General features: G+C 31.8%; 1 protein-coding gene across 2 annotated transcripts; it reads left to right on the top strand.

The window, feature by feature from the left end:
* LOC109359692 (uncharacterized protein At2g02148) lies at positions 4,510–13,077 on the top strand. Of its 2 annotated transcripts, none has more exons than XM_019604388.1 (9): positions 4,510–4,601; positions 4,695–4,882; positions 4,976–5,078; positions 5,536–5,871; positions 6,078–6,240; positions 6,935–7,067; positions 7,378–7,428; positions 12,019–12,282; positions 12,705–13,077. In XM_019604388.1, exons 2-9 carry the CDS (start codon positions 4,751–4,753, stop codon positions 12,804–12,806), a joined length of 1,284 nt encoding a protein of 427 aa, XP_019459933.1. In that variant the 5' UTR covers positions 4,510–4,601; positions 4,695–4,750; the 3' UTR covers positions 12,807–13,077. The 2 variants fall into 2 exon arrangements, with proteins under 2 accessions (XP_019459933.1, XP_019459935.1); XM_019604390.1 differs by having other exon boundaries at positions 6,935–7,058.

Raw genomic sequence — 16,072 nt, forward strand, 5'->3', positions numbered from 1 at the left:
TAAGCACAATAATGCTTAAAATATTACAAGATAAAGACTCAAAGATTAACCCTTTTACTAACCACTTAAGCCATCAATATTCAAATGAGTTAATCAATATCAGTATACAAATTATTTCTCTCTAACAAAATATATTGCATGATCATGTGAGCAAGATAAGAATGGATACGAAATTATGTAAAAATAGTAAGCATATGATAGCAATTAAAACAACATAATCTCTCTTCTCACGCATGCAACTCTCTTGCAAAAACACAGTAAAACACGTATGCAAAATGCTCGCTAAGCAACCCTATACAATAGAATGCAAGGCTATGGGTTTCTGAGTGATGCCTTGTATTTATAGCATGGAGAATATGTGGTTACATTCGTTGCAAAAATAGTTAAACAGTTAAAACATATTCTAGTTATAACACATAATAGACTAGTTAATCGATTAAGGCTTCCATTTAATTGATTAACGGGGCAACAGAATGACACAGAATTCAATTAAAACAGAAAACACATATTTAAAAGAAAAGCAGTTGAGTTAATCGATTAAGTTACCACGTTAATCGATTAACTGGAACATTTATGCATATTTTTGAAATGGTAAACTTCTCATATGTTATGCATAATATACATACATGATTTACCAATTATATTATGCCTAATATGAACATATAACATGTATGATAGATGCATGAACATACAATTAACTAGATGATGTATCTCATGAATATGATATGTAAATTAAGATGGCTTAAGAGACTAGCATCTAGGTGCACCTAACCTATACTACTTACTACGACACGCATCCAGACTACTTAGATTATAGACTCAATTTATATCCTAGTCTAGACATGACCAAATGAACATGAGGCCTATTGATTGTCGAGCCATCTTCAAGCTTTGTTAAAACCTTGTCTTTATCAAAATATAGGCAAAGACATGCTAGTGCTATTCTTGACACTTTGCACTTTCAATCTCCCCCTTTTTGATGATGACAAACACTTCATCAAAATCCTCCTAGTCTTGGTGAAGAATCACTCTATCTCTATGGTGTCCTACCACCAAGAGACTAACCAAAAGTACAAAACAGAATACAGAAAATAGAGTTTTACCAAGCACAATAATGCTCAAATTATAACTATGAAAAACCTTAAAGATTAACCCACTCTCAAGTCACACAAGCCATCATGCATATGTGAGTCAATCAAGAACAGTAAACACAAAATATCTCTCTAAGAATCTCTATCAAGAATGCATGAACATGTGAGAAAGAAAAGGATGAGATTAAGCATATGAAAAACAGCATGCAATACACCATGAACAACTTCAATAAAGCATGTTAATCTCTCTTCCTCACACATGCATTTCTCTCTGCAAAATACAAAGTAAATCACGAGTTAATCTCTCTTCCTCACACATGCATTTCTCTATGCAAAATACAAAGTAAATCACGAAAATATGCTCTCTAATCAATTCTGAACAATAGTATGCAATGCTATGTGTTTCTGCAATTTGCCTAAACTTATACAAACAGATTTGACACTTCAAACCGTTACATCCAGTTAAGCAGTTAAAATAAAAAACAGTTATAACATAAAACAGACATGTTAATCGATTAAGTTACCACGTTAATCGATTAACCAGTATAACATGATTAAACAGAAAACAGTTATAACAGAAAAACATATATAACAGAAAACAGTTGAGTTAATCGATTAAGTCAACACATTAATCGATTAACCAGCATATTAAAAATGTGATTAAGAGGCAAACTTACTCATATGTTATGCTTAACTCCTATGCACATATAACATGTATGATTAATGTATGAACATACAATTAACTAAATGATATGTCTTATGAATATGATATGACAATTATAATGGCTTGTGAGACTTGCATCTAGGTTTACCTCACCTATACTCACTTACTAAGGCACACATCTCAGACTACTTAGAATTATGACTCTATTGAAATAACCTAGTCTAGATATGACCAATGAGTTCTAGGCATGTTGATTGTTGAGCTATCTTCAAGCTTTAATAAAACCTTGTCTTCATCCAAACATAGGCAAAACATTGCTAGTGCAATCCTTGACACTTTGCACTTTCATTATGTAGTTTAGTTTATGCGTTTAGTTTTTATATATTATCAATATAAAGTTTTTTCTCTTTAACAATTAATTGTAGATCATTCTATATATGACTTATATAGTAATTATTATGAAAGTAAAAATATAATGGGTCAACACTTTATTTATTGATATTATAAAATATATATTTTTCTTTTGTTCATTCCGATTAAATATAACAATGAGAATAATAAAAAAAGTAACACTAAATCAATGAAAAATAGGTTTTCAAAAAATAAAAAATAAATAAGGCATTATGGAAATGATTGTGAATCCAAGGATGCTTTATGAAGATGTTGGGTTGGGGTGCTAAGGTTAGAAGAGAGAAACAGCGGGAGAATGTGAGAATTAAGTTTAAAGTTTTAATGTTGTATAATGAAGTAATACACTAGCATCTTAATTCAATAAAATAAAATACAATTTCAATAAAATCAATTTCATTTTAAATTATGTATATCAAAATAATATGTATTAATTCGAATATAATGGTATACACAAATAATTAATAGACTTAAACACATACTAATAATTATTGGTAATTCAATAAAGTTAGATAGATTTGATGTTTCGTTATAGATTTCACGGTTAAAACATATGCAATTATGAAAATTGTATTTGTCTATCAGAAATATTACTTATTTATTTTTATGCTATTCAAATTTAAAAATGTTAAAATGATTATATTTGGATTTAAAAATTAAATAACTATAGAACTGAATCATAATCTTATCTATATCATAATTATGTAATGTGTAAGAGATTAAAAGTTAGAAATACTACCAAATGTTCCATGTTTTACAGATATTTTTAAAATGTAGAAATACATAGATAAAAATAAAAAAGTAAACATAAAAAATTAAAAATAATGATCTAAAATTAAGATAAAAAATATTAATTTATTAAAACAAAATTTAATTAAAAAATAGTTAGTAAATACTAAATAAAAATAAGTAAAATTATAAAATAAATATATAATACTAAAAATAAAAACAAAGATTTTGAATGTGATGATGAACTAAAATTTGATTTATTGAGATTAAACATCAACAATGTTGTTTTTGCCGTTAAGATTTATCACTTCAAATTATTAATTCAAAGTTATTTTATGATTTTTTATTGTAACTATTTTGACTTATATGTATAGTTTTGCTTCAACTCATATAACTTTAATACTTATATTGTATTGTTAAACTAATACATGATTCTATTTAACTAAAAACATAGTTCTTTCGTTTAATAATAAATATTAAATACATCTTCCAGGTGTCAACAAGAAGCAGATATATTTCTAGTATTGATAACACATCTCAACCCTTTTTGATGTTTATATTGTCTATTTCATGAAGGATGCCTCATAAGTCAATGTTGTATAAAATTAACTTTTTGCAATGGAAAAGTCCAAAAACAACTCTAAATTTTACTCAATATACAATTTAGCCCTTAAACTTCAAAATATGCAACAACAAAAAATCCTCTCAACTAAGGTGTGGGAGCAAAAAACACCCCCAAAACTTAAAGAATATGAAATACTCTAAGCTTAAATTCAAGTGTAGTTAGAAATTTCCTCTTAATTAATGATTTAATTTCCTATTTTAAAACCTACTAAGCAATTATATATCGATTATAAGCAAATCTAAAACCGACTCTTTTCTTTAAATAATTAATTAATTTAACAATGGCCATAATTATCAAGCACAACAAAAAATCCAACAATTATAGAAATTAAAATAAAACTTAAATCAAATATTTTTTAAGTAAATAAAATAAACACCACTTCTTCTTGTACAACATTTAAGGTTAAGTAATGTTTTTACACGTAGTTCAAAGTAGGGATGACAAGAGGGTCGAGCAGACACGAGTAGTGCTTACCCGTACTTATATCCATACTATTTGTGGGTACTCACGTTGGTAATAGGTATCAACGGGTATCCAATGAGTTTTCGATTTTAATTGTACATCTATTTACTTTGTAACAACCAATATATAAAAATAATTATTACATAAAAAATAAGATAAATATATAATAAATTTATGATTATTGTTCAATTACTAAAATTTATTATGAAATAATAATAAAATAAATAATATATAATCTGAAAATAATAATATAAAATATAATGTATAACTAAAAAATAAATTTATTAATATGTGAGTTATTACAAGGTGAATATCATACAACTAATGTTTTTACCTTCTCGTTTAGCGTGTGATTTCACATCCAACTTGTTTTAACGTGTGTTTTAGAACCCGAAATGAAATTGAGGGGTTTAGGGACTAAAATGCAAATAAAACTCGGATTTTTTGGATTTTATTTATAAAAAAGTAATATCCATCTTGAGTAAATTAATAGCAACTTGGGTTCAAATATTGAAACTTATGCTGTTTGGGTTTTAATACACCAAGTCCTTGCTCCGATCACTAAACATTACTGAAAAAGCAAAGAAACTAAGCAATGAGTTGAAAAAACACTCTACCTTAGGTTTCATTTCTCTTCTTTTTTTTATCTCTCATTGTATAACCATTAATAATCTCTCTCACACTTTCCCTCTCTCTTTCCATTGTTTTTTTGCAGCAACAGTGAAGTGAACCCTTCAACCTCTTCTTTTATTTTATTAAATTAAATAAAAAATGGGAACTAGGGTTCCGGTGCAACACTACAATCTCAACTCTCCAACTTCCTTCATCGACACCCCTCTTCACGTCCTCGACGCCGCCACCACCGCTGCATCCACCACCATAATCCTCCATGATAACCATCATGTTAGTGGGCCCCACTACCTGAACTTTATTTAATTTAATTTTTCGATTTTTTTCTTAGTATATGAATTTTTGTTCATTTTTTTTATCTTCTAGGACTGTATGAATGAACTTCATAGTGTAGAGGTTGATGAGGATCAATCTAGTCTTGAGACTAATGAGTCTTCTAGGGTGAATTATGATATCTTGACCATGAATGGTAACATTTTCTGCTCTTTTTTTGGTAGAGTAGTTACCCGAATTCTGAAGAAAAAATGTGCCCCTGATTTAGTTCCTGAGAAATAAAAATCACAATTTGGCTCTTATGCATATGTGAAGGGAACAAGCAAGGGGTTGAGCTGCGTGAAAACCTCCAAAATCTTAAACGCGGTTCAAATTCTTCAAAATCGCAAGTTCTGGTCAACTTGATTGTGTGAAGGTTTTTTACAGTGTGTCGTCATATTAAATGGTGGATTATGCCTGAAAGTGTTAGAGACCAAGTTGTGATTTTTAGAGACTTAATTGGGGGTGCATTATTTTCTAAGGACTGATTTAGATATTTACTTTTTTTTAATATTTGTAAACTTGAACTTAGGAAATTGTTTTAGATATGCGGTTTTATCTATGAAAAATTGAAATCAGGTTGACTTAACTGATTTTGGTTCAATTGGGATTAGATATTTCGCCGATCGAATCAGCAAGGGCGAGGTTTCTGCAAATTGTTGTGGATCATTTTATTGATGATCATGTGGTTGAGATGGCTGATTCTGAGGGTGATTATTCTGGGCAAGATAAAATGAATAGCAAGAGGAGGACAAAAGAGATACAATATGAAGGGGACCCAAACTTTGCTCTGCCTTTGATGTATGTGGCAAATATGTATGAAAGTTTGGTCAATGATGTTAATATTAGACTTGCTTCCTTGAACGGTATTCGCGAGAAGACAATTGGAGTAGCCCTTGAAGCTGCTGGTGGTTTGTATAGAAGACTGGCAAAGAAATTTCCTAAAAAAGGTAAAAAAGATCTCTTATTTTGCATTCAGAACAGTTCAAGATTAAAATCTTACTGACAGTTTTCGAAGGAAAAATATGGTTTTTTTGGAACATTTTGGTAAGATATCTTATTTTGTGTGGGAAGGATTTTGCTTTTTTTTTCGGAACATTTTTTGTTAAGATGTATGTAACACTGATTGTCTTTAACCTGAGTTTCTTCTTAACAGGACCATGTACATATAAACGAAGAGAATTGGCAACTTCCGTGGAAACAAGGACAAGGTTCCCAGAATTAGTTATACAAGAAGAGAAGCGTGTTCGCTTTGTGGTAGTTAATGGTTTAAAAATTGTTGAAAGACCAAATAACATGCCAATTGATGATGCTGAGTGGTAAGTTCAGTGTTGCACTATTATTTTTATCTTTCCTTCTATATTGTTTTAATTGTGGTGTGCCTTTTTTATTCGCCAAGTTTTTTTTGGTAAAAATGTTCAATAACATCTTTCTCTCTTTAGCAGAGGTTCTGCTTTTGGTTAAATCCAAGCATTAATATTATTTTTGCCTCAACTCCTCATGTGTAAAAATAGATGCTTATAATAATGGGAATGGACCAAGGTTTTAAGAGCAAATGGTGGCATTCATCTTGTTAATAATACAAATTAGCTATTTGTAATGTCTAACAATAAGAACAGTGAGTTATTCTTGGGAAAGATGGTAACTTGACCTCCTAAGTAGGAAAAAACGGGATCAGCGGGCCAAAGTACCTCATAAATGCAACAAACCATTCCAGTTTCTTTGCATATCAAGTCCAATTTCATTATGTCAATAAAACTACTTTTGTCAATGATCTGGTAAAAGTTCTTTCTGATGCCAAATTCCGTCTTCCACATATCAAGAAAGTATGTTGATGAAAATATTTGATCTGTTGATGGTTTGTGTTTTATCATCACAGTCCTTGTCATCACAACATTCTCAAGCTACCGATGAGTCTGATAAGAAACATGGTTATGAGATTGGGATTGAGCATTAATTTGAGTGTTGCATGGTGTGTATACTTTGTCTAACTAGCATTGTTCCTGGTTTTAGGTTTAAGAGATTAACAGGTCGGAATGAAGTAGCTATCTCAGCTAATGATTATAAATTTTACTCTCCAAGACACAAGTATAGGCGTTCTGCATCAATTTCATTTCCAAATATGCCTGACATCCCTGTAAGCATGATATGTCTCACTTTGGCAAATGAAGTGCACTTTTTAAGATGTCTAAAAGATGAGCTTTTGCAGTTTTGTTTAGCAAAAGTTTAAACACTCTTTTTTTGGTACATTTTATTAGCATCATCTGATTATGGATACTATTTTCTTTGTTATCTGCTATCTTCATAAAAAGGATTGAAATGTCATGAAACTAATTATGCGAAATGGGAATAATGAGATTATATTTAGAGGGCGAAAAAATTGTAGTTGTTGCAATTCTTTGTATTCAAACTCTGTCTACAGTTTCATGGTGTTGACTTTTGACATGTTTTTACAGAGTTTTCCTGGAGCAGACAACTCTTCTACCTTGACTCAAGGATATCGCACAGTAAGTGATATATAAGATAGTACATATTTTTTTGCTCTTGGTTTGTCTTCAGATGGATTTGGTCAGTGATTGCTGTTTTTCAATTTTTTACAATTTGTTTTGGTTGAAGACTATAGATGACATCAATGATCCTATTAAATTTAATCTTCCGCTAAAACAAATATATACTCTTTGCCCAATATCTTATTATGTTCATTGGTTTCACTCTTTGTTTATAAACAATAACTACCAAGCCATAATCCCACTAGATGGGGTTGGCTACATGAATCGAATGATGTCATAATGCTCTGTAATATATTATGTATATTGACAAAACATTGATATCTAAATCTTTTCAAATTGTTTCGCTCATTATTTTATTGGCATCCATCTGTCTTTAGAAATTGGACTAGCCTCTATTTAGTCTATTCTTCTTACCGATGTTTCTAACTGTCTCCTCCACACATGCCCAAATCACGTTAGACACACATTTTCTACAATAGGAGCTACTACAACTTTCTATCTAATATAGTCATTTCTTATCCTATCTTGTCTTGTTTGTCCACTTATCCAATGCAATATTCTCATATCTATTACATTGAGTCTATTTTTTAGTTGACATTTTATCGTCCAATATTCAGTCTCATATACTCTTGCGAGTGGTATAGCTATGTGGTAAAATTTTCCCTTAAAAATTTAGTGATACACCTTTCAATCACATGAACCGGAAGAATTCGCCCATATCTGCATGAATCCTACTTTTTACACTCCTTCAATTTTCTTATTATGTTGTATAATTTACCCAAAATACTTGATTCTAGTGACTTGCAGTATGATATGATTTCCAATTTTTACTTTTATAGTAGGGTTTGTTTGCATCTTTCTAAAGCTTGTCTACACATTTCTAGCTCCCTGTTTAATTCTTCTCTTCAGTATCCAATTAGGACAAAATCATCTACAAAAAATATGCATTGTGGCACCGGATCAGTAAGTACATCGAAGACCAATGTAAATAGGTAGGTGCTCAATGTTGACACTTCGTGTAGTCCTGTAGCAGCAGTGAAATCTTTTGAGACCTCATCTTGTATTCTCACACTCGTCATGACCTCATACACATATCTACGATTGTTCGAATGTTGGCAATTTGAACTCTTTTCTTCTCTAGAGTTTTTCAGAATACCTTGCACCTTATCATATGTCATTTCCAAATCAATGAAAACCATATGCAAGTTCATTTGGTTCCTCTGGTGTCTCTCCTCAATCATCTTAGCAAGTATATAGCCTCCATGGTTGACCTCTAATGGATAAACCAAATTGGTTTTCAGTAATACGCATCTCATGTCTCAACCTACTTAATTATCCTCTCTGAAAGCTTCATGGTATGACTAACCCTCTATAGTTTGTATAATCTTGTATATTTCCCTTATTCTTATAGATAGAGATTAAAATGTTTATCCTATGGCATCTTCTTAGACCCTAATAATCTCATTAAACAATTTTGTAAGCTAGTTAATGTCATGTTCTCCTAGAATCTTTTGTGCCTCAATAGGTAGATTATCTCGTCTAACCGCTTTGTCATTCTCCATCATTTTGAAAGTTTCTTTTCCTCCAACTCCTGAATTCTACTATAAAATTTATAATTTTGATCCTACTCTTTAGTTCTTAGCCTATCAAAATTCAAAGAATCATGACTGTCATTGAAAAGTTTGTAGAAATAGTTCTCCCACCTTTTTTTAATATTTTTGTCTTTGGTCGAAATTTTAATATTTTAGCCTATACATGTTTCTTTCTGCTCTTTTAATATCTTGGTCTCTTTTTTTAGTTGCCTTCTATTTTCCCAACTTTCGGTATTTTTACACAAGGATCATGCTTTATAACATTCTCTTTCACCTTAATTTTTTCTAGGACAATTTTGACCCACGCTCATGATTCTTTACTATTCGTTCAAAGTCTTCAGATTCTTCTAGTATCTCCTTTGTTATCTTCCTAATTCCTTTGACCATTTCGTTTCACATATTATTATCACTTTCTTGTGCCTCCCAAAATTCTTCCTTCATAACCCTTTGTTGGAAGCAAATTCATTCCCCACCCTTCAATTTTCTCTTGATTATTCGCACTCTACCTTGGTTTTTTCTTTACATCCATCATCAATACTCTATGTTGTGTCGTCTAGCTTTCTCTAGATACGACATTGTGGTCCAAGGAAAGCTTTATATATGATGTCCTTATATGAAAGAAATCGATTTGAGATCATGTTACCCCATTCTTATATGTGATAAGATCCTCTTCCCGCTTCTTAAAACATGTGTTGGCTGTTGTAACATCAAAAGCTAAGGAAAAATCTAGAATAACATTATTTTCATATTTGCTTCCCTTATGCCATAACCAATGTTTTAATTTGTAGGAAATGGTTGTCGCGATTCCATTGCTGAGACTCCCAAAACCGCAATATTGCGGTCACAATTGGAGTTGTAGAGTGCAATTTAGAAAAATGGCCCTAACTCCATGGAAACTTTCCTACACTACACCTTAGGAATGGCAACGGTTCAGATCGGGGTTGGGTTTGTACATACCTAAACCCGAACCCAACGGGGTTGAAAATAAAGATACCATCCCCGAACTCGTCGAGTTTCGGGCTGGGTAGTCGATCGCACGCGATAGCGATGCAATAGTGGAGGTTTCCGTCCCTCCCTGCGATGGAATGGCATATCGCAGTGTGGCTGGCCGTCGCGCCCGTCGCGGGTTGAGTTTCAGCAGAGGCATGGGCCAGAACCCACTGCAGAACCCGCTTCAAATTGAAGAACCCTAATTTAATGGGAAATGTCAGTTTTGCCCTTACTTTTTGTTACATGGCATTGGTTTTTTAGGGTTTTTTTTTATAAAACACTCCTCTCTTTGATTCTTTTAAGAAGACATGTGACTACTAACCAAAAAAAAGTCACGTGACACTTCTTCCCCTTCTTCTCCTCCCTTCTCTTCTTTTCCTCCCTTCTTCACTTCTTCTCCTCCCTTCTCCCCCTTCCCTTCTGCCCCTTTTGTGAATTTATTTTTGGTTTCCCTCTTTACATGTCAACACTTTCATCTTAAAGTATTACTTATATTTTTCTGTTTTCCTTTTATTCCCCATTCCCTTCCTTTTGTGAGTTTCTTTTTAAAACATAAAGAGTATGAATTACTTATATTTTTAATGTTTTTGGTGTATTTGTATATTTATATGTGGAGGATATAACATATAATTTTGTGTATTTTAAGTTTTCTTTGTGTATTTATATGTTTAGGATATAAATTACTTATATTTTTCCCCATTCCGCTACCTGCTATCCCGCTATAGTGTTTTTGGGGTCGACCGCTATGATCCGCTATCCACAATTGACTACTTAGGTTTCGGGTAACCTGAACCCAAAAAAACCCGAAAATAATAAATATACTAAGGAAAGTATGATATCATTTTTGTTTCATTTTTTTCTAACATTTCTATTTCATTTCCTTTATGTTTGAAGATCGAATAGTATATAAACTATAAAGTAAAATTAGAAGTTAAAAACAATGGGCACGTGATAGAACTTTCAATTTTAAATTGAATTACATTAATTCGGGGCGGGTTCGGGGTAGGATCTTTGCTCTACCAAACCCGAACCCAAAAATTAAACTTGGGTAAAACCTGTCGTTAAATTCGGGTTGGGTTCGGGCGTGTATCCACGAGTTCGGTTTTCATAGCCATCCCTTTCACCTTCTAAATCCTCTCAAAATTTTATCTTCTGATATTCTTGCAGACCGACCCAGAGTGCAGAAGTACAAATCACATTAAAGGTGTCTTACTTTACTATAAACCATAGGGTTATGATCCTATCTCTTATTCTTTTTACTTTCACCACATCCTTCTTTGTTCCTCATATAATAATACATACCCTTTTTTTTATTGGTGTACCACAACTTAACACTTGGAGCATATAATTCCCTTGCCTTTATGCCCATCTACTTAGTTTCTTGTAGGCACAAAATTAATTCTCCTAGTCATTGTGTCTAGTACTTTCATTGATTTACTTGTAACAGTCTTATGTTCCATGTTCTGATTCTTATCGTAGACCAATGAACTAACTTCTTTACATGTACTCATTCATGCAAATGGAGGAACCCTTTCTAAGTTTTCAATATATTTGGGCGGGACGCAGCGACCCTTGCTTATTGACACTATACTTATGCAATACAACACTTTCTAGGCAACAACCTAGCATCGACATTAAATCGTTTATCCATATCACATGATTCCACAAAGCTTTATGTTGGATGGCGAATGCCTAATACAACTTTCACCTTTTATCTGGACTTAGGGCCGACTATGTATAACATCAAGCACGCAGTCAGGTTTACTTTGTTTATCAAATATGAAATGACAAAGTAAATTATAATGAAGTAGTTGGTGTTAGCCTTGCTTTTTTGGTTTTAATATTTCTAGGAATTAGATTTGTTTGCTCCTTTTCTTTGCACATGCTTGATTATGCTATCTGTTGCTTTGGTTGTGCTTGGGTTGGATCTTGGGACATTTTTTCCCTTTTATTTTTAATAATATTTCATGATCATTGCAATCATATGGGAACTTTTTCCCTGCAGCCACAAAATCAGCAGCAAACCCTGAGCAAACATCACGTGCAGTCATTGCCTCATCAACCACAGTTTCACCCAGTTCTCCAGAACAATCAAACTATGCACCAAAGTCAGCAGCATGCAGGCCCCTATTCTCATAACCATCAAAGTGGTTCTCCTTCCCACCTATCCGAGATTTCTCATGCTGACCAGCCAACATCTATGTCTCAACACATGACTTGCTTACAACCACTCACCGGCGGCCATGTTGGTGGACGCGTGCACGTGATGGTGAGTTTATGCGTTAGATTCTATTTTAATGTGAATTGTGAATCTTCTTTTATCAAACAAGGATTATGTATGCCATTTTCTATCCTTTGTTCTTGAGTTCAATAATGTCCTTATCAAGCTGCCATATTTGTTCAGCCATGAGGTCTATCCTTTGCATATATTTCAACATTACTTAGTTCTGAAAGTAAATGCTTTTTCTGGATTTCTTAATAAAACCACATACAAATAAGTGTTCACTTGGTCTGCCTTGTTAATTGTAGTAGTCAATGTGCATTATGCCAACATAATAAGTAAATTTTGTGGTTATCTACAATGCTATTTAAGACTAGAGCAGATCTATTGGCTTTAATGATTTAGTAGTTTGACATTTTGTATGCATACTTTATCCTATGCTGAATTGTATCATGTTGTTTATAATACAGCCACCAACTCCTGCTAAATATTGCGATGAATGCGGGGCTCAATATTTGAGGGAAACATCTAAATTCTGCTCAGAATGCGGTTCGAAGAGGTTAGGAATATGACATGGTTGGACAGGTTTTACTACTACTCATCATTTTTTAATCATAGATTATGATTTATACATTTAGTTTATGTAACATCTGTATGTCTTGAGAACAGCATGTATAGTCTAGGAAATAGAAAAGAATGCAGATTTCACTTGAAATGTGTGGTCTGGTAAATATTTGTAGACATGTATATGTATTGTGTTTGCACCTATGCCAAGAAGCTAAAATTGACAAGCTTGTGTATGTTCTTTGATTTTTTATGTTATAGTATAAGACTATTCAACCTGACTATATTTTTACTAATTGATATCATGGGAAACAATGGGGTGAGGTAAAAACATGAGCTAAAATTCTAATTATTGATTCCACAAATGCAAGGAATCAATGCCTACTTCTGAAAGGGGTTGTAGATTGAATTGTATGATCTGTTACAGACAACTAAAGTAATTCAAAAGAACAATACGAGGTTTTGGTGATTCAAAAGAATCAACAGAAGTAAGCAGATACCTGAAGCATGACAATTACCAAAGGAAAATGACCAGCATGTTTGGGTAATAAAACAGGACAGGGTTATTGACATCTATTTATATGTCATTAAATAAAAGTAATTTTACGTTGGTCTTGTGGTGTAAGACTTTATTGTATCTATAGGTTGACCAAAAAGGTTAAAGGTTTGATTCCTATGAATGATACGGGAGGGACAATCACACACTTTCAAAGGGATTAGTTCTTTACCTAAAAGACGAGTATATCCTTGGTTATAACAAAAATGTAAACTTAATATTTTTAAATAACAAATTAAAATTACTTTTTATTACCAAGGAGTGAATAGTTGATTTGGTTTGTCAATACTATTAAATCATTTACTATATTATTTCTCATTTCAGTTTGCCTATTTCTTTTGACCAAATACTAATATAATCTAACATTTAAAAAACCGTGATGAAAGGATGTTTTTTTTATCTTTTAGTAGGTTAAATTAATTCATAGGTGCCTGCAACCATAGTGCCTCAAAGTGGATTAGTTTAGGAAATTTGAACTAAGGTTTTTAAGCTAGAAGTTATAATTGGGTCCTTAAACAAATAAGGTTTTTAAACTAGAATTTATAATTGGGTCCTTAAAGCATAAATTGAGTTCTTCAATAGTATCTTTTTGTTAGGGTTTTCACAATATACAGGACCTTCAGGATCTACAAATAATGACAGATGAATCGCAGCACGGAACCGAAGGGCCAATTGTAAAATGTAAAATTTTAAACTTTCTCCACGTTTACGGACTTGATTGCCACATTTTTAGATCAAAATCTTATTTGATTTTTTTTCAAAAAGTTCAAAGATCTAGTACTTCTGGGAGAGAATATTTTAGTCACACATCATTTCACATAACTTTTATTCTCATGGATGTGAAAATATAAAAATTAATATATTTTATTCATGTTTTACTTTATTGACTAATGAAAAATTAGTTACCATTGAGTGATACACATGACAACCTTTTTTTGTTGGAAAACAGAATCAATTATTCATTTTCCGTATGATAAAAAATTGGCAGTTGTTGAAGCAGTAAGTAAACAAATTAAGTAGAGAAAAGTAGAAGAATAGCAAGTAGAATTTTAAGTCGGAAATACTACTTCAAATATAGAAGTAAAATAATCATGCAACCTATTCTAGAAAATGTATTCATTGTGAAAAAATAGGAATTTCAATATTTGTCTTCTTCACCTTAACAGATAGTACTCTATTATAAAATTACGAGGGAATACAATATATCTCTAGACTTTCACTAGGAAATATTATAATCTTTCATATAATAGAGATCAACACTCTCACTTATTTTCTATGTAGCGAAAACAAATATGATGTCAAAAATATGAAATGAAAATTGTCCACAATGCCTTCTTTCGAAAATTAACTTGAAATTCGAAATCAAAAGTAAGCTATCTTTATAAAAATATTTAAGACAATGGTACTTTACTATATAACATTTTACCATTATTGAGATGATAAACATAAGATTTATATTACTCAAGTGTTGCATTCTATCACAAAGTAACATACTACCAAACTATAATGGTTATACTTTGTGAACACCCAATTTTGTCCGGCCCAGAAAAAGCCCAAAAAATCATCTTATGTATTTTGATATTTTCCAAAATTTTAATATTTGATGAATAAAAATAATAAAAATATTTTTTATAATTATTTTCGAAATTTTCTAAATATAAGAAAACAAAACAAAATCAAGTTCCTAAATCTAATGATTAGGTTAACTATAAATTCGAAAAATAATAAACAAATGAAGTTCCTAAATCCAAGTGATTAGGTTAACTGAAAATTCAAAATAATGATAAATTAATATTGATTTCAAGTGGTTAGGTTGACCAAAATTTTCAAAACTAATTTAAATTTAGAAAAACGTTTTTTTTATTTATTTTAATTTTTCGAAATTTTTAATGTATAGGAAATAATTAAATTTATTTTTGTCCATGTTTTTATAAAATTTTCGAAATAATTTAAATAAGTTAAATAATTAAATATACTAACAACCTAATTTAAATTTGAAAAAGGAATAACAGAAAATTATTTAAATAATATGAAAAGATATAGTCAAACCAGTCTGTTAAGATCCCTAAAATTAAGAGATTAAATTTATTTGAATTCGAAATTTTGTTAACCTAAATGTTAGGATTCGGTGGTTGAAAGTTCGCTATAAATAGAGCCTATAGTGAACATAAAAGTTGGACACTGGAAACACTAACAAAGCTGTGTCAAAAAGCCACCTACACTAAGAGAGAAAAAAACTCTCCTTTACTTTCAGAGCGATCCAGTGCAGGCAGATCCATGCCATTCTCATGCACTTGCGTGGAACATTGAATCACAACAATCCGATCTGCATACTTCCCACTCCTTCACGTTGACCAGAGATCCAGCCAATCAGACTAAGAAAAGTGTCTTAGCTACAGTACATTGCGCCCCACAGGATCATTACACCCACTGGAACATGTGTTCCAGTGCAGCCGTGTGCACAGAACCTTCTGTGCACCCTCCACAGTCATCCAACACGGACACGCCACGTGTCCAGACTCTTCACACCATCATCTCCTCATCCACTCACCTGCTGTCAAGTGTCCAAGAGACACCTAAGTGCAAGTCCCACAAAAAGGTAGGCCTTTTTTATATAATTTATATTCTATTCTTCACTACTTTCATCTTATAACAACATCATCTAATATATTCTTTTTAACCATATAATAATTTTATTTGACATAAAATAAAATAAAA

This window comes from Lupinus angustifolius, chromosome LG01 (assembly GCF_001865875.1).
Source record: "Lupinus angustifolius cultivar Tanjil chromosome LG01, LupAngTanjil_v1.0, whole genome shotgun sequence".
NCBI lineage: Eukaryota > Viridiplantae > Streptophyta > Magnoliopsida > Fabales > Fabaceae > Lupinus > Lupinus angustifolius.

What these genes read in the sequence shown, in the direction of transcription:
- LOC109359692 (XM_019604388.1), top strand. Translation starts at nt 4,751, where the DNA reads ATGGGAACTAGGGTTCCGGTGCAACACTACAATCTCAACTCTCCAACT. An exon ending in TCCTCCATGATAACCATCAT is followed by an intron (nt 4,883 to 4,975) that starts GTTAGTGGGCCC and finishes TTTATCTTCTAG; the next exon opens with GACTGTATGAATGAACTTCA. An exon ending in CTGACATCCCTGTAAGCATG is followed by an intron (nt 7,068 to 7,377) that starts ATATGTCTCACT and finishes ATGTTTTTACAG; the next exon opens with AGTTTTCCTGGAGCAGACAA.